Genomic DNA, 19,623 nt, shown 5'->3' on the forward strand with positions numbered 1-19,623 from the left:
TCCTTCTCTGCAGGAGTTTGCTTCATCATGCTTCTATTAAACAATCTATTCACTGTTTGCAGACAAAGATGATGAATTTGATATCAACTGCTGGCACAAGGCACCTTTTCTCGTGCCGAGCTCACATCTAGGAAACACGGTGGTATTATATTCTGACCTCATTAACAGTCTGAGGGCGGAGATCAGTCACATCGACGAGGTGGGCGAGAGCCTGTCAGTGTCCTGCACCTCCCTCTTCAGCCTGATGACACTTTTTGTTAGCGTTTGTGCAAGAGAAATGGGGAGAAGTTAGAAGTCAGTCGGTGGAAGGAATTTGAGCAACAAACAGTAACTTACCTAGGCGAGGGGGGGGGTTGTTTTTCTGTAGATTTCCTCATCTTCAGAGGGGCATTTGGGCAGTCTTTCTTCATCCTGTGAGACCACCATGCCTTCTTACACGGTGACCGTTTCCACAGGGAGCCAGTGGTTCGCAGGGACGGATGACTACATCTACATCACCCTGGTGGGAACAGAGCGATGCAGCGAGAGAACACTGCTGGACAAGCCTCTGTACAACGACTTTGAGAGGGGGGCGGTAAGTGACGTTACACCGCCGCAGAGATGTGAGGCCGACTGTGTTACAAACGGCATTCAGCTGCTGAGCACACAAACGGTGGATGCGCTGAAGTAAAAGAGGAAGAAAAATTACAACAAGGAAGGAAAACAAAACCTGTATAATAGGGAAAACATTTGAGTCTATTTTCAGGAAATGTCTGCCGCTGTGAACATGAAATTATTTTTAATAGAAAATAAAAGCAACATTTTTCTTTTAGGATCTTCTGTGATGTAAAAGTTAACTAGTCAGACAGCCTGTTTCTCATCTTTTACATCTTTTACATCTTTTACAATTTATTCTTCACTCATTAAACTCCTGCCATCTAATTATTCTCCATGTCTAGTAGCAGATACACTATTTAAGTTTACTGGGGGGTTGATCTTGGGTTGATTTCTTCACTGTATCGTATATTTGTACAGTGATTTTTCCGATGAAAAATTAAGGTCTGAGTTTAATGTGTTGCAACCTGGCAAAAGACAATACGTTGAGCTAAATTATATGATTTTTACAACACAACATTAAATTCTAAAGACACACTTTATATAAATATGTATTAGCCTACAACTTATCTGCCTTGAAAACATGACAGTTTTTTAAAACATTTTTATTCCTAACAAGCAGTCCATGAAATACTGTTTATCTGTCAGACTCATATAGATGGGCACTGAAATTAAAAAAAATCGTGTTCATAAGAATAACATTTCCATATCATTTCACAAACTAATTTTAACTCATACTACAACCAAGTCATGATCTTTTCCTTAACTTAAAGCAGAAACATACAACTTTTGGTTGCAAAGACAGCATTAGCACTATGCTACCGCTAACGACCTAGTTATGCTCAGCGCCGCGAAAAGTGAAACGCTGAGATGTACTGATTAATCACCAGGTTTTGTTACTTACTTATCTCATAGAACAAAATGCCAGTTTTGAAAGGTCTCCATTTGCACTGATAAGAAAAAAGTCACGCCGGCGAGGGGAACAGACTTTGACACAATGTCGACGCTCTCAATCGGTGTGCCTCTCCGTTCACTTGTTGTTTTACCTGGTTCTCTTTCACTCTCCTTCTTTACCTGCTTTGCTTCCTTCATCAGTGGGAGATTCCCCAGTTATTCCAGTTGTTCTGCCTTTACTGGGGGATAGCGACCGGGGAAAACAATGTCCCTTCCTGTTTTGGTTGCTCAATGAACGTGAATGTGCTTTGAGCTTGGCGGCAGACTGACTAGTGAAAGTGAATAACACACAAAAAAAGTTGTCTACTGCCAATCCTTGACATTGGTGTTTTTAATATTCATGTGGTAATGACGTATGATATGAGACAAAACAGAGATTATGATTCAGTAAATGACACTATTTCCTCCAACACATGCTGTGTATTCATCTGCCTGCTGACTAAATTGCAGGTGGACTCCTATGACGTGAGGGTCGGCGAGGACCTGGGCGACATTGTGTTGGTGAAGATCGAGAAGAAGAAGTACTGGGTGCACGACGACTGGTACTGCAGATACATCACGGTCAAGACCCCATCTGGAGAGTATCTGGAGTTCCCCTGCTTCCGCTGGCTGGTGGATGAGAAGGAGGTGGTGCTGCGGGACGGAAGAGGTACAGCCATCGGCTTCATCTGTCTTGTCTGGAGTCTGCGGTGCGAAAAAGTGCCAACAGGCCCCCCATGATGCTCCATCCCTCACTCTGTCTTGTGTCTGTTGTAGCACATCTGCCTCAGGATGATAAGACCAGCCTGGTGAAGCAGCACAGGCAAAAAGAGCTGGACATGAGGAGAAAAACCTACAGGCAGGTTCACTCTGCACATGTGTGTTACAGGAGGCTGAGGCTGCACATTAATGTCCAATAACTCTGCTGTCCTTTACAGATGGAAGGAGTGGCAGCCTGGCTTTCCTATGAGCATAGATGCTAACAGACACAAGGATCTGCCCCGGGACATCCAGTTTGACAGCGAGAAGGGAGTGGACTTTGTGCTGAACTACAGTAAGGCGTACGTGCTCCCTCTAACAGCCCGCTGTAGTTAACAGATTTACACTAGCTGTGAGGTCAGCTGATGGCCCCTCAGCTGGGAGCACAGTGAGTCGGCGGAGCTTTAACCTCGCAGGTGTTTTTTCCGATGCAAAGCTTTCACGTTGCCACGATAACATGCTTCCATTTTCTGTGCTCAGGATAACCTGGAAGAAAACAGAGGCGTCATTGTGTGTTTATCACCAGGGGCATTTGCATTGCGCTTTCATGCAGGAGTGTGAGGCCGCACTTAAACACAAAACACAGCCTGAACACGAGCGCACGCATCCCGCAGCAGCACAGAACAACAGGCAGAGAGTGCAAAAATAACAAACCTTAGAAGGATGTCTGATAATATATCATTTATGAAAAGGAAAAGTGGTTGAGATGGAAAATGAGTCATGCAATTTGCCACGGCGAGCTTCCAGCGCTGTTCATTGATATTCTGCCTGTTTGGGGACAGGAATGGTTGAACAGCATTTGCTTTCGATGCTGCTCTGTCCGATTTCAGACACATTTTTGATGTGAATGTGGTAACAAATGTGATAATGGTGATGGGTATGGGAGTGATGACGATGACAACTATGACCTTCCAGTATAGAGAACCTGTTTGTGAACCACTTCATGCACATGTTCCAGTCCTCCTGGAACGACTTCGCCGACTTTGAGAAAATCTTTGTGAGGATCAAAAACACAATCTCAGGTCAGCCTCACATATATTATATTACATTACATTACATTACATTACATTATATTATATTATATTATATTGTTTTCATGGAGTACTGTACTTAGGCACAATGTTACTGTACTGTAATGCTACTTGTACTTTATTTGCATGTTTCCGTTTTCTGCTGCTCTATATTTGAGACATATTGTACTGCTTACTCTATTGCATTCATTTGATAAGATTTCATTTGTTACATTGAAGACTGCAGGCTGCTTCAGAATAATTTTAGCACATTTATCGATTAATTTATTTCCTTGGCGATTGAATTAAAAACAAAAAACACCCCAAAATAAATGGTCATCAGCCAGGATAATCAGTCGACCCATGGAGTGTGTTTATTGCCACAAAATTAGGTAACACCTCATTTTACAGGTCTGCAAATTTCATGGCAAGCAGGTGGTAATTATCGAGTACCATATTTAGAAAGTCTCCGAAATTACCCTCAGATCACAGCAATAATTACAGAATAATTTATTGAAAAGGACCCCAACATGATTCAATAGTGCTCTGCTATTTTCCCACTAACAGTTGATAAACACCTGGTAATTTATTGAACACATTTCCAGGAAACTTCCAGCCAGTGTCTCCTTGACTTCTGCTGATTTTCCAGTTTGAACTTCAACTAGGTTCTGTCTAACTTCCCCTCAGCAGGCCGCTCAATTAAAGTGAGTTGTGGCAGCTTAATTTGAATTAGTTTCTGCCCAAATTTGGCAGGTCAGTAAATTAAGTGAAGGGGAAAAATGAGAGGAAAAATGAGGTGATTATTATAGTAGGTGGGGGGTCATCTCAAATACATTTGAAATGAAAAGGTGGTATTTCCTGGTAAACACCACCTTTTCACCACGAAACTTGATAAAGATCTGTAAAATGAAATTTTTTACCAAAGATTGCTTTTGATTTGACTATTATTACTTTTTCTCAAGTATGACTTTTGGGTACCCTTAACAACACTTCTATAACATCATCCAGAGTATGTGATGCAACACTGGAGAGAGGACTTCATGTTTGGGTACCAGTTCCTGAACGGCTGCAACCCTGTAATAATCAAAAAGTGCACCAAACTTCCTGAGAAGTTTCCTGTCACTCATGAGATGGTCTCCGTCAGCCTGGAGAGAGACATGACTCTGCAGGAGGAGATAGAGGTAAACACGCTTGTGTCTATGTGAGTCTTTTAAATGTATAAAATCGTGCCCTCTCGACTTTTCCTCCGCCTGATATACAATGTAAACCACTGTTCTGGCTCCAGGCAGGTAACATCTACATAGCAGACTACGAGGTGTTAGACGGCATCAGTCCGAACTCCACAGACCCGTGCACGCTGCAGTACCTGGCAGCTCCCATCTGTCTGCTCTACAAGACTGCTCGGAACAAGATCCTGCCCATCGCCATACAGGTACAGTGATGTAGAGAAGTAGTGTTACACCAAGAGGGCAACATTTCTTTTTCCTGCTTCTCCTTCATCCACTGCGTTTTTGTCAGCTCGGCCAGACTCCGGGAAAAGACAACCCGATCTTCCTGCCTACCGACGGTCAGTACGACTGGCTGCTGGCTAAGATCTGGGTCCGCTCGGCTGACTTCCACCACCACCAGACCATCACCCACCTGCTCAGGACACATCTGATCACAGAGGTGTTCGCTATTGCCATGTACAGGCAGCTCCCTGCTGTCCATCCTGTGTATAAGGTAAGCCTCTGATTCAACTCGTGCATCGACTGATCAGCTAACCGACTGATTGTTTGGCTCACGGATTGGTGCTCTGTCTCCCAGCTTCTTACTCCACACATTCGTTTCACCATCGCTATCAACACCAAGGCCAGAGAGCAGCTCATCTGTGAGTGTGGCATCTTTGACAAGGTGAGTTTCGGGGCAGAAGGAAGCGGGTCGACTGTTTCTGATCAAAAATGAATGTATGAGTGCATTAGAGCATTTGGAACCAGCTAGTCTTTATTTAACCTCAGTGTTTTCTTCAGGTTTGTGGAAGACCTAGGCGCATGTACTTGGTGGGGAATTTGGGAATCCTCCCTCGAAAGGATGAATTCTGGGTTTTTTTGTGAAAATACATGCAATTTTACATGATTTTAGAACAGTTTTATCACCATTAAGTTCGAAAGCTAAATAAACAACACCCAAGAAGCTTAATTATAAAACTGCCAAATAGGTCCAAGAGGACTAACTACAGCCATTAGGTCTGACAAAAGTCATTTATTTAGTTTTGGCGCTCGCCACATTGATGTTACATTCACGCTGCTCGTGTAGCGCCCAATATGTCTTGTGTTCTGCGACTAAACCTCATAATGGTTGGGAAAACCCTGCATTACACACAATCAACATAACAAACTCAACTCGTTCATTATTTTTTTCTGTTTTACAGCCCATCAAGGGCTTTAATTATTGAGTCGGAAGCAAACAAAAGCTCAAAACAATTAGCAAATTATGGGAAAGTAATACGTTTAAAAAGCCCTCAAACGTGCCTATCCGTTTCCCCTAAAAGACCATTCAGTAATGAGCACTCAATCTCACGCATACATAGAAAAGGGAGAACAGGATCACAGTCATCAGCTGCAGAAATAGTGCGATGTTGCATTCTGTCCTCCCTCCTCATCAAGGCAAACGCCACAGGCGGAGGTGGTCACGTCCAGCTGGTCCAGAAGGCCGTGAAGAATCTCACCTTCAGGTCTCTGTGCTTCCCGGATGCCATCAAGGCCCGCGGCGTGGACAGCAAGGAGGATCTGCCCACCTACTTCTACAGAGATGATGGCTACCTGGTGTGGGGGGCCACCAAGAGGTGAGCGACAACTCTGGGATAACTCAAGAGAGGCGCAGGCGATAAAGTTTGTGCGTCTGAGGGATGGAAAACAGGGAGAGAGAGGGGGGAAGTGTGGGAACATTTTCTACCTCTGTGGTGTGCCAGTGTCAGGATTTCAAAGTGAGAGAAGGTGCTGCGTTTTCTGCGTCCTCTGTGTCTGACTGCTGTCCTGTTTCCCTTCCTGGCAGTTTTGTGTCTGATGTGGTGCATATTTACTACACCAGCGACGAGGCGGTGCAGGCAGACGAAGAGATCCAGGCCTTCATTAAAGATGTGTGCAGCTTCGGCATGCAGGACTTCGATCACTGCGGTGGGTGCACATGAAAGACATCCCGTTGATGTCACTTTTCTTCAAGCGCCACAACAACAGCCAATAAAGTTTCTCACTCCCGTTTAATAATTTATCACTCGAGGACTTTCTGCAGAGGACAGGTACGACAGGGAACAGACAGCACTATAAATTCAAATATGTCCCTACAATTCACTAATGGTCGGAGGGGAAGGACAGGAAGTCACAGGAGTCCGATGGTGTCACTTGCTGAGCGCCGGTGTTGTAAGGCCCTTCCTGCATTTCTCCGTTTCCTGCTTGTGTCCACTGTGCGCGGATATTTCACAAAGCAACCCTTGCAAAAGAGAAAAGAAGCAGCATTTCTGTGAAGATCAAAGCTCACTTTCTCTTCTTCCAACTGTCCACCGTCTGTGCACAGAGTTTCCCAAGTCCGTGAAATCACGAGAGGAGCTGGCAGAGTACCTGACCGTGATTGTGTTCACCGCCTCGGCCCAGCACGCCGCCGTCAACTTCGGACAGGTGAGCGATAGATCATCAGGAACCATTCAATGTCATTATTATATTCAAAATAAAAATGTATACTAAAATATCATTTCCTTTATTAAATATCACATTTTAGATTTATAGTTTTGGATTCATATAGATGAATTTGAGATGAATTATGCAGGTATAACTGTTTATTCACTGGTCACTCAAACATATGGTTTGATGGAGGAAGTACTCATATTGTTGATTTAAGTTAAAGTACCAGCAGTGATGGAATGTAATCAAGTACATTTACTCAAGTACTCTACTTGGTTTTTTCAGAATTTTAGTACTTGAACTTTATTCAAGAATTTACATTTTTCGCCACTTAATACTTCGCCTCCACTAAGTTTTAGGGACAATTAATGTATTGCATTTAGCTCCACTACATTTTTCTAATGACTTAAGTTACTAGTTACTCAGCCGATTACAATGCCACAGCACAGTCCTGCATTTTCAAATTAACTAATTTTAGTAGCAATCGGATAAAACAAAAAACATTCTGATAATCAGAAGCATTCTGATCATTGGATCTGATAATTGTCCGGGCTGATAATCGGCTGACCGTTATTATATGGTATGTACATACTTTTCAATATGTATAGTAAAAGCATTACCAGCAAAATGTTCCCAAATACCAAAAGTGATGGCACTGGTTCTGCAGACAAATGGGACCACAGTATTTAGAAGTTAAGACTGATGCATACTGTTGGACATTGTGCAGTATGACTGGTGCTCCTGGATCCCGAACGCTCCATCCACCATGCGAAAGCCCCCACCCCACAAGAAGGGCCTGGCAGATGTGAACTTGATCATCGAGAGCCTCCCCGATCGAGGACGTTCCAGCTGGCACCTTGGGGCCGTCTGGGCCCTCAGCCAGTATCAGGAGAACGAGGTACAGAGAGTGCACCACGTGTCCAGACACACAGGCAATCACACCCACGTCTCGGTGCAGACAAAGACACAATTTCTAATTTCACAAGAAGCTTCCCTCTGCTGTGACACGTGCTTCCCCCCCTGCAGAGTGTCTTCCAGGCCGAATGACCAGTCTCCTCTCTCTCCCCCCGCAGCTGTACCTGGGCATGTATCCCGATGAGCACTTCATCGAGAAGCCGGTGAAGGAAGCCATGGAGAAGTTCAGGAAGCAGCTGGCGGAGGTCACCAGCTCCATCAAGAGGAGGAACGACGGAAAGAGGCTGCCTTACTACAACATGTCCCCCGACAAAATCCCAAACAGTGTCGCTGTCTGAGGGGGAGGTGACCCCACGTTATATTTTGCAAGTCCAGCTGATATTACTGTGAGAAAAGTTCTATAACGTATATGTGCTGACAAAAAAAGTCAATTTGCAAAACTCAACTTTGCTCCTAAACTCTTTTTTTGTCACTTATTTGGTCGAAAATTGTTTAAAAATGTCATTGCAGAGAGTTCCCAATTAAAATCTTCTCATTTGCAGCCGTAATGAGTCATTTCTATCTGCCAGCGAGCTTTTCCAATCGAAGAAGACGACAAGGACACCAAAGTGTTAAAAGTAACTTAATTTTTATTTGGTTGTTCTTTTTAATTCTACATACTTTGTTCAATAATGGGAAATTAAACTGAAAACACATCAATATTTCTTTTTAAAAACATAAGTACTTTTACCAAATTCTTTACAGTTACTATTCCAAAGTAAATTCACAGACAAACTTGTGGAATGATATCATAAGACAAGGGGAACAGTCATATATGTTCAAGTCCAGTCAGTAGTAAACAAACGTAGCTTTATGCAAGTCACACTTCTCCCAGACCTGATTGAATTTAAGCGGCGGGGGTCAAGACGGAGAGAAACCTAAAATACCGGGGCAGTGAGGCTGATTGATAGGATTACACCAAGAAGAAATCTGTTCAAAAGAAAAGATACAACTGCTCGCAAAAGTGGCCTCAATCTTTATCAGGACTACATCAAAACATATGTCTCAGACTTCATGAAAGGAGCCAGCTCCTATGAGTAAGAATGTGGAGGTGAAAAAAAAAAAAGAAGCTACAGTCGATCTTTAATCTTCCCGGAAAGGAAGGAGGAAACTATAGGTGAAATGTTTCAATTTAATGCTGTCGTGTAAGTGTGTGTTCTGCGTTGGGAAAACAAAGTTGATCAAGCAGTTTACAAACTGAGAAAGGAGAGCAGATATTCATGTTAAGGTTAAGCAAACAAGTTGTTTTTTCTTTTTACAAGTCTGAAGTGGTATCTGAGGTGCGGAACAAAGAGCGAAGGTTTTCATGCCTGGGACGAAAAAAACAACCAAAGTGTAAGTTGCATAAAATTACTAATGAAAGGGGTTTATAAATGAACAAATTGTACTCTATTTTCTTTTAAAAATAAATACAACACAAAATGAAGAAATAAATCTTTTCATACCCAGAGGACACCCTGGACATTAAACACCATTACATAACTATAGAATAGAATAACAACAAAAGGGTAATTGCACTTTTTTATCTGTCTAATTGCACTGAGCCTCGCGGGAATTGAAGTTTCAGAGAAGCCTCTCGTTACTGGGTCTTTAATCCAACTTGACACGCGAAACGACTCCCTCGGCTCATATTACGTATTAAAATTATATTAGACTCCAGATCTCAAGTCACCATGGGGCATATACACAAGTACAGTATGCATTGTTTGCAAAAAAAAACAAAAAACAAAAAAAACAAAAACGAAGCGCAGTTTCATTTATTGCTGCTGCTGCTGAGCAGTAATTGTCAGGTATGTTGTTGGACCATCGTTGTTCACAGACAATATACTGGTATCAAAGACAGGTTTTTTAAAAATGTGTGTGTTGCTGGAATGGCTGTGAGGCTCAACATGAGCCCGGCATCGCTGTGCTCCCACGTACACAAAAAGCACTTACAATGACTGTAAGCCCGAAAAAACACATCGCCCTGAGAAATCCACTGCTGCCTACCTCAGACCGCACCTTCAGCTCCCAAAACCAGCAGGTGGCGCCCAAGTCAGCCATGATGCACTTCTTTAACCACTGCAAGCAGCATCGTATACGTGGCTCTAACGCTTTCATTGCAAAAAATAAACGATCTGTTTGCTGATGACTTGCAGTGAAAGTGTCGTACTGATGCAAAAAAGCCTCCTCAGCTGGGCTTCACTGTGCTTCTTTTGAGAAATGAAAAAAACAAAACAAAACAAAAAAGAGGTGTTGGAACAAGCCGTCTCATTTGAGCCACATAAGGCCGGACGTGAGAATAACACTTAATCAAATGAGAGGCAACAAGCTGGCTGTCTTGTGATTAAATACTAAAATAGACATCCTGCAGCATGTGATGAGAATCTGGCAGGAAGAAACAAGACACTTTCACTGAAGCCGAGACGTCTGCTCATCTGAAAGTGCTCCTGACACCAGATGTTGCACCTCATATTCCTGAAGCGCTGCAGCGGATTGAAAATATGCAAGTGCCAAAAGCGAGCTTAAATCTTACTGTCGGCGGTCTGATTTTAAATGCAAGTCTGCCTGGCTTCTCCTACCTGGGGTCAATCAATGCACCGCCTGCACAATATGAACAACAGGGAGGCTGCAAATAGGCAGCTGTGGATTTCTCACGGCACATCCCGTGATTAAGCAAACAAATCAACATATCAAAAACTGCACATGGAATATCACACTGTAAATACTGTGTCATTCACATGATAGAAAAAACATGAACAACGCCGTTTATGCCCAAAGGCTCTCGTTATGATCTCAAGACATGGAAACTCACTTCCTGTGACCAGTAAAAAAACGTTTGTTTGTTTGTTTTATTTTATTTTATTTTTTTTGTGTATTTTCTTTATTTTTTTTTATCATTTTTTAAAAAGTTTACATTCTCAAAGCCTTCAGAAAGTTCACGTTTGGGGTAGAGAAGTCATGTGGCTGGATTTTCCGTAATCTGCATTAGAGCGATTAACTCCTTTTTTCCTGTTTTTGACTAAAACACTCACGTTCCTTTCAGCATGATTCCATTTTTTTTTTCTAACCCCAGTTCCTTTTTTGTCATCCAAGGGAGGGTCAATATATACGTGTATGTGCGAATGAGGAAATGCAATGTCAAACAAATGTGTTTGCGTGTGCTCTCCTCGATGTTCAACATGTGAATTCATATCAAAGAAAGACAGAAGAGAAAAAAGGACAAGAAGGGATTTGTTTTGGAAACAAAAAAAAAAAAAAGTGCTTCGATGCGTGTCCAGATCAAGGCCTGACCAGCTCGGGGCCGACAGACCACGGCAACAGAGATGGCAGTAGCTGGAATGTTCCAGAGATCCGATGCGCGGCGCTACATACTGATCCACGGCAGGTTAGCCCCGAGACTCACAGGAGGTAAAAACGAACAAATCTAACAAACCCACGAGTAAACAAACCACACATCGGACACGTGTAGACCTCCAGAGCCGTCTGTGAGTCAGTTTATCTCAGTCCTGCTCTCCCAGAGGTGTACATACAAGTGTGTGTGTGTGTGTGTGTGTGTGTGTCCCCATGTATATATATGTGTGTGTGTGTGTGTCCATGTATGTACGTGTGTGTGTGTGTAGAGTGGTATGCTCCAGGCCTCTTCAGACATTTCCAGTAGAAACAGTCAGGTCCTTGGAAAGGAAAGAGGCGAGAGTTTGGATGGAGGGTGCAGGTGGAGGGAGGGGTAAGGTCCGACAGGAAGAGTTGTGGATAGAAGAAGATATTCGGGTCCGTCTGTCTCTGTGGGTGGAGTTTTAGGAATACAAGATGACCAGCGGAGGACAGTGGGTCAGTCTGGGATCAGAAGAAGGGGAGTGTCTGGTCGTTCCTCAGTCCTCAGCATTTCCACGACGGCTCGTTTGTGAGTGTAGTATGAGCGGGACAACCAATGGCATGGACCGAGCGGTCAGACATGGAGCACCTCCATACTGTAGTCCTCTGTCTCTGTGTACTGGGAGGAGTTTGTGTCCGACTGGGTGGGGGCCAGAGCTTCCTTGTTCTCCAGACTTGGCTCCAAGAGCGGCGGCTTCTCCAGCGCCAGCTTTTTACACGTGTCTGGCCGGTTCTGGACGTATATGACCCGGTTGTAAGCCTTGAGTCTCCTCCAAAGGTGGATGTAGACTTTGCACTGGACGTACATGAACACCAGTCCACCCGTGAAGCCGATGGCCACCACCACCAGCTTGGTCCAGAAAGGCCATTCCAGGATCCCTGAGGGAGAGGACAGAAAGAAAAGAAACGTGCACAAGTCATACATGGACGTCTTTCTCCCTTTTGCCTCTTATCTCTGTTCAATTAAGGGACACATGTGACAAAAAGAAACTACTAGAAAAGTGGAAGCAACAACTTTTTTAAAAAAAATAAAACACTACAAAGGCTCTACAAATTGGTGATTTGTGGTGAATTTACTAAACCGTGCAAAAACATTTGTATGTCTCCTGAGGCAGCCGCAGCATTTCTGCAAATTGTAAAAACCCTGAAACGCAAGGCTAAATAATTTGCAATTTTGGGAAGTACGCATATTTATAACAAGCTGCAGAGTCATACAAAACAAAAATTAATAGGCGGAAAAGGGATCTTCTAAAAGAAAGAGAAAAAAAGTCTATGTTCTTTCAGCCGACCTTTAACCAATCAGTCTCTCCGTGCTGGCTATTATATTTCGTGTAATCGGAAAAAATGAATGCAAGAAAGGTCTGCAGACGAGTTAATAAAATCTACCCTTGAGGAATGAAATGCAAAAAATTCCCCTCATATAACAGGAAGAACACCAGATCACACAAGGCAAACATAGTATCATCAGTGTGGTATTAACTGTGCCTACGCAGGTACGCAATATCTGTGTCTAACTTCACGAGGAGATTAACAAGTGAGGATGGCAGTGAGATCAAAACCCCAGCAGACACACACACAGTGGAGGGACACTGTCTTGTCTGCATTCAGTGAGGCGGGGTGGATGTAACCAGCTCTATCGGTGAAGAATTCTTATCCTGAAAGCGAGGCAAGGAGGGAAAGGGAAGGAAAGGGGTGTAAAGAGCGGTTTGGAAAAGAAGTGGACACAGCGGACAGACAGGCCGACAGAGGGGGAAAACACACTTTGGAAGTCAAAAGGTCAAAGTTGAAATGTTTACCTGGGATTCTTCCGGCTGCATGAGTAAAGAAAGTGTAAGTATCATGTATTACCAGAGACACACAAACAGGTTGATAGAAAAAAGGCGCAGGAATTGAAAGTAAAAGACAAATATTACAGTTGCACACTTTACTATGTGATTGCATGCAGTCATAAACACTGAATCGGCATCACAAAACCACAGCAGACGACGGAGTGCATTTCAAAGTGTATTAGATGCGAGTCCGCTGCCTGCTCTTTGTAAGCAAATCGAGAGCAAAAGATAACCCTGGTTCTGTGGGACTTGGCAGTGGACAGTCGGGACGTCTGGGAAATATTTGGCATCACCATGGTGATTGAACCTGACAGTCCTCGGGGACTCTGACAAGTCTGAATCATCAGGTTGGGCTAAACAGGCACAGGCTGCTCTCCCATCTGCACGCTGCCTCAGAAGCGCCGAACATGCCAGCGAGGAATGAGTGGCAGCAGACGTCGTGCCAGCGGATGGTACAACAGCTCATCATGAAAGCAGCCGAAGTCCATTTATAGCCCCGATGGCAAGAGCACGGCGCTCTGAGGATGCAAAGTTAATCTCTCTGTAACTCGGTGCTGCTGACCACTTTGGGGAAGATGGATGCAAGGGAGCGGCCCGGCCACTAGAGGCTGCTAAAGGGGCCTTTAAGGCTCTGAGTCACCGTGGAGTTGCTAACTGGCCGGAGCTTCTACAGTCTATGTCAGCAGGAGGTTCCAGTCTGGCACATGCACATAATATAACAAACAAACTGGTGACATAAATCTGAAAGGCAATCATGGGGCACAACAACCGTCCTGATCAGGAAACAACACAAAACAAAAAGCCTGTGAGGACATTTCTGTTTCCTGGTTCCTGGTGTTCTTTCAGATTCTGTTTGTTTGTTGAAGCCTTAGTGAGAGAACTGCTGATGTGATCATAGTGAGTCAGCTAGGATTGTTTTGTGGTTGAGGGCTTTAACAAAAAGTGGTTTAATCAGTTTGTTTTCAGATAAAATTAGTTCAGTGGTCGATTAAGAAGAATTTGCCCAACATTGTCAGCTCCAAGCTCTGGAATTAAAGATTTCCTGCTTTAATTTGTCTTAAATAAAAGTGAGCTGAACACCACTGACTTTAGGACCGTTGTTCTAACCAAATAATCAATGTAAAGACGGGGTGGGCAAGATGTGCTTTTTCATGTTCAGTCCTAGCGTTAAAGCAGGGGTGATCGATATCCCCCATTAAAGCTACAGCCAGCAGCACAACCTCATTGTTTTAACACATCAACAACCAAGCTATACATGCTAATCAGTGAGCTTTAGTGCCACTGTAAGCTACTGTAAGATAACATGGGAGTGGGATCAGTCTCATATAAGACCCTGTTCACCTGTACGTGGTTATTTCTAAATCAATGTTGGCTTTTGGCTTTTTAGGTCGCTGGAAATTGACCTTTTGGAAAACTCCTTCCAGGGTGAAAATATTCAGCAACTGCTTTGTTGGTGTTTAAATCTGGACGCAAATATGAACTCAGATTATGTGTTATGTAAAATGATATCGGACTATTTGTGTGTGTTTTGAATCTCTCTTCTTCTCTTTCAGAATGGCTCACTTTGTTTATGTGCTTTTAATGTGTTTGAGTAATTCCTGCCTTGCTTGTTTTACTGTTGTCTTACTGCAGGAACTGTACTGCTGTTTGTCATCTATTTCTAATCATGTCCTGTTTTTATGTATTTTGGGTTTTTCAAGCACTTGTTTGTTGCCAAGTTGTTCTTGAACTGTATAAATGAAATTATTTTTATTATGTTGATACAATGGAAGGCAGGAATGCCATTTAGTTTATATTTAGGAAGACTCAAACAGAGCTGGAAATTTAATGATAGAAAAGGAGAGGCAAAAACGGCTGCTGGCAATGCTTAATAAAAATAGCATTATCCGAGAGGATTCTCTGAAGAGCAGTCATGCTTCCCCGACTCGTTCAGATTATTTTCTGTAGCCAGGCAACAAACTGGCTAGGTTAAGGTTGGCACGCATATTCCCTGAGTGTGTGTGTCAGTGCTCATGTGATATATACGCTTTCATGGACGGAGATTATTTATAAAAACCATGACAAAATGCTCGTCTTTGTTTTAAAATCGTTTCCAAAAACACCTGTGTACGTGTAGACTAAGGCTTACTCTCAGCAGGTAAGCATGACCCAACATGTCCAACTATTCCCTTCATTTGCTTTGCAGATATAAAATATTCTGACTGCAGTGTGTGTTAGCTTTTAGCTCTGTCCACAAACATGCATGTGCCAGACAGGTACCATTTGCTACATTGACTTTAAGCTCCATGTTCATTTCTTTGACATCACACAAGCGTACAAACACTTATCCTTGTGAGCACCGTTCGTTGACTTGTTTCACTCCTTTGACAACTTAGCTAACCACGAACTGACGTTCATCTCGGGCATGTTAATTCACACCACGCACCTTCCCTGATCTGAGCCCCCCGAAGAAATAAAACTGGATCCGAGACTGATGGATGTAAATATCCATCTTTAGAATCTCTTTTCTTTCTTCTTTAATCTCGCACCTCTTAACTTTCTCTTTTATGTACTACAGGCCTGAAATCAAAGTGAACTGAATTGAACTGAAAGAAAATCATCCCCTGAGAGTGTCCGTACACTCCTCTACACACTTCGATGCCGACCAAGCTTCTGCAAATGAAATTCTCCCACATATAGTTCAGTTTTAGACAACAGTTCACACGATTAGCACTCAATAGTCACACCACTGAAACAACACTACACTTATGCAGATTTGTCATTTAACACCGTCGATGAATGACTTGGAGACGGTGGGCAGGTTGTGGACGAATGGACGACATCCGACACAGACAGCGGCGTTTACGTAAATGCATTTGTGTGTGCGCGTGAGAGTCTGCGCTGACCTTGTTTGATTTCGTCCGCCGTTCTGTCGATGAGGACGTAGAGCGACCACACCACGCAGGTGATGGCGATGACGTGGAAGGTGACCGAACACATGATCTTCCTTCTCTCGCTCGCCGTCATCTGTAGCTTCTCCCACTGCGACAAAAGGGTAAGAGGACGTTTGATGAGGTCAAAGAATTTAAGCAAGCTCTCAAAACAACACAATTCTTAAAAGCAATCAAACAGTTGGCATCAAACAGTTGGCTCTCTTTTCTGGAACAGCCGAAGCGTGTGAGCTAAATATTTGATGGAGAGCATTCAGCGGCCCGTGATCAAGATCCAATCCTACATATCGCTCCTTGGCGAGTGTGATATGAGAAGTAAAGCGGCCGGCAGCCCCCACCCCACACAGAGGCCAGGTACCTTGTCACAATACATCTTCGGGATATGAGCCGAGCCATGCATAACGAAACCAGAAAATTCAACACCAGCACCGCCGCATCATTTCTGCATCGCTCGTGAACTCGGTGATGAAATGGCGCGAGTGCGGGGTCATCTCGACGAGCAGCCGGTGCCGCGGCGCGAGATGAAACCCAAGCATCCGTTGATAAACGCTTCATACCGAGGCCGGCATCTCCTCATGAATTTCCCTGCTGGCTCACACACGGACACAAATTCAGTGTTCACCAGTGGGATTCAGAAGCTATTAACAGCGGAGCATTTGTTTAAGGCCTTTTGTGCAGCTAATGAAGGGTGGAGGAATTTTAATTAGAGTGTCCTGCTATCTCCAGGCCACAGCGATTGATAAGAGCCTTTAATGGAAGTGTACATCCTCTGAACTATTTGAAATGAATCCCCCCCCCCCCCCCGCCCCACTTCAACAAGTTACACTTACGAAAAAAAGGCTTCAAAGCTCAGTGTCGTGCTTGTGTTATCTGCATGACAGATTGGAGGCAGCTTTTGGCATTTCAAGCTTCATAACGAAGGAGTGATGTGGGCTCAGTTGGGACTCTCGGAGGGAGAGCTGCACCGACAGCCCGAGTTTATCCACTAATGAACCTGAGAATTAATTGACTTTGCGCCGCAGTACAAATCGCGTCTTACCTTGCGCAGCGGTTTGAGCTTGGTCTCCATGATGAACTCATATTTACAGAGCTCACAGCAGCGAGTGTCGGAGCTCTTGATCCACTGCTGTAGACAGGACTGATGGACGAAGCGCAGGCTCCCTGTGCAGTGGCATGGTGTGATCAGAGGACTCTCGTCATCCCCTTCACAGTGACAAATCCTACGGGAGCCAAAGAATACAGTCAACACTAAGCTAAAGGCAAGGCAGCTGTAATAGGAGGAAGACAGGGGAGAGGCAGGATCAAAAAGAGAAAAGTTGGCAAGGCAAAGCTGACAGATATTTCCCCAAACTCAGGAAAACTTGAGCATTGGAAGATATATGTCAGCAAACTTGGAGCACTCTCTAGTATAATAAGACAAGGTGTTAGGAGAGCACGGCAGGTGGGAATATAATTTCACAAATACAAAAACATAATAAGGCGAAGAACGCCGAGTACAATACATGTCCCACATGGATAAACCCAATCAAGACAAACTAATTTGATTCAAAGCACTTCATCTGCAAATCAAAATGACATTTTCAGAAAATAATCCTCTGTGTTCCTGCAATGTGGCAGTGTAAAATTGAACACAACAAATCTAATCGCAGACACCTTGTCGTTTAGCAACTCTAGCCTCGAAGAGATAACAGGAGTTGTTTGTAATGATAACTATGGCGAGGAGTGCAAACAACTTCATCAGCATCAATATCCAGCACATCTATGCTTACCAACCTTCTGTTTTGGATGTACCCCAACAAATACCCCCATAGTGCTGTCTGATGAACTCAGACACCTTCCTCAACACAACCCGTCATGATCTTACTCACCATTAACTATATAAAAGTGGATATTGTTAACTTTAATTACTGTTATTGTTTTTTTTGTTTTTTTTCATGCAATTCATTGTACACAAACAATTTGGTGTCTTTTGGTTATGTTTGCATTTATCACTACCATTTAAATATAGCATCCCTGGTCTACTATTAGCCTACATTTAACTAGGTTATTTCAACTTTTCATCTGTTAGCCTATTAGCTAACAATTTCAACTGTTTATGACTTTTGGCTAACCATTTCAAATGTTTAAGCTAACGTTAACTCTTTCAACTTCAATTAACAATTCATCTAATTATCAAATTTTAGCTAACTACTCCAACAATTTCAGCTGTTTATTACATTAGGCCAATTATTTACCATCACCATACCATTTTAACTGTATATCACTTTTAGCTAACTAGTAGGTCAGCAACTGTTTACTGTTAGCAAACTAGTTACCATTCAAACTTAGTCATATATTACATATGGCTAACCATTGTAAGTGTTTTATTTGTACTGTAGCTAACTTTTTCAACCGTTAACCATTCATTTCAGCTAACTATCCCAATTGTTCATTTGCCTAATTTAAGCTAAGTTAATTACTTTTTGAGTTTCTTTACATTATGTAAACTCTGTTACAATTGAGTCAGTATTTGGATTTATATTTTTAAATCAAATTAGAATGATCTTTTTTAAACCAGCCTTTTAAAACTACCCCACAGTCTCTCAGTGTAGCCTAGCCCCCCCCCCCCCCCGACAACTGCAGTAACCCCTGTGGCACAAGTACACCTGCTTGAGAATCACTGCAGTCACACATCTTAAAGCTTCTCAAATGTGGATTGTGTTTCAATGCCTTTGCATGAAATTGCACTGACCTAAACAGGTGTTTGATATTGCGTTTAGCCCCTGTAGATGCTCGGTGAGGTATTCTGGGTTACAGGTACCGACAACTGGAACATTCGATTAGGTGGTTGCTGCCTCGCGGGACTGCTCGACAGGCTTTTTCTCAGGGAGAGGAACCCGTCCGATTTTTAATACCTCCTCCTCAAGATCACATCTGACACCGACTGACAGGTTCGAGGATAGCAGCTATTTGTCACCCACGCTAAGGAGGGGCGCCTGTGTCCGTCTGTTCGGTTGTGTGTCTGTACATCTGAGATAGATTGTGTGAAACTCAAGACAGCCTTCACCATAAGTCAGAGTCACAGTCTGTTAAAGTAAAGAGTTTCGAAAAAAAAAAAAAACCGAGGTGTTGGAGAAAGTTATTAGAGCAAGCTATTACCTCCGAGTCAAGTTAATATCGCACACAAAAGCCCCTTGCAGAAAGAGGCCGAAGCCGTTATGATCTGAGAATTCAGTGTCAGGACATTGACCTTGTCGCGGCTGTTCATACCAGGGAGTCCTCTGCAGATGAGCAGTACATGTACAACTCAGCTACTGCTTGTTCAAGCACAACACAGCTATGATTAAAAGTCAGGCTGATGTCTCTGAAAAAACAGAGCGACAGTAAAGGGAGGGAAGTCTGCAAGTCGATATTTCAACCTAAAAAATTAAATAGTGTTTTGCCGCCCATTTCCACCAGCGTGTGCATAGAACCAGAGAAAGGGCATCGTGAGACGCTAAATCAGGGAAGGCATTGAGGGGAAAAAAGACGGAAAGGGAGAAGCGAGCGCGGCGTGTAAAAATGGGTTCGTCTTAATCCCGGTTCAGGCAGATAAGAAAACACATGAAGACACACATGCACACCC

The 19,623-nt window shown here is 43.3% G+C and overlaps 2 protein-coding genes across 3 annotated transcripts in view; one reads left to right on the forward strand and one right to left on the reverse strand.

The window, feature by feature from the left end:
• The first annotated feature begins 191 nt into the window (after nucleotides 1–191).
• Nucleotides 192–8,411, forward strand: alox5a (arachidonate 5-lipoxygenase a). Its single transcript, XM_030441710.1, has 14 exons — nucleotides 192–574; nucleotides 1,999–2,197; nucleotides 2,305–2,386; nucleotides 2,466–2,588; nucleotides 3,202–3,308; nucleotides 4,305–4,477; nucleotides 4,582–4,728; nucleotides 4,815–5,018; nucleotides 5,103–5,189; nucleotides 5,942–6,120; nucleotides 6,330–6,451; nucleotides 6,849–6,949; nucleotides 7,680–7,850; nucleotides 8,026–8,411. The coding sequence occupies exons 1-14, from the start codon at nucleotides 425–427 to the stop codon at nucleotides 8,203–8,205; spliced, it is 2,025 nt and encodes a 674-aa protein (XP_030297570.1). The 5' UTR covers nucleotides 192–424; the 3' UTR covers nucleotides 8,206–8,411.
• Nucleotides 8,412–8,478: 67 nt separating this feature from the next.
• Nucleotides 8,479–19,623, reverse strand: part of marchf8 (membrane-associated ring finger (C3HC4) 8) — a 91,915-nt gene continuing 80,770 nt past the window's right edge. Inside the window, exons 6-9 of one of the 2 annotated variants that reach the window (XM_030441713.1) lie at nucleotides 17,059–17,239; nucleotides 15,975–16,110; nucleotides 13,057–13,071; nucleotides 8,479–12,199 (exon numbers count right to left, since the gene is read on the reverse strand). In XM_030441713.1, coding sequence (XP_030297573.1) covers nucleotides 11,835–12,199; nucleotides 13,057–13,071; nucleotides 15,975–16,110; nucleotides 17,059–17,239 — 697 coding nt within the window. In that variant the 3' untranslated portion in view covers nucleotides 8,479–11,834. The remainder of the gene's footprint in view (nucleotides 12,200–13,056; nucleotides 13,072–15,974; nucleotides 16,111–17,058; nucleotides 17,240–19,623) is intronic. The other variant, XM_030441712.1, reaches the window with a different exon arrangement.

This window comes from Sparus aurata, chromosome 15 (genome assembly GCF_900880675.1).
Source record: "Sparus aurata chromosome 15, fSpaAur1.1, whole genome shotgun sequence".
NCBI classification, from domain to species: domain Eukaryota; kingdom Metazoa; phylum Chordata; class Actinopteri; order Spariformes; family Sparidae; genus Sparus; species Sparus aurata.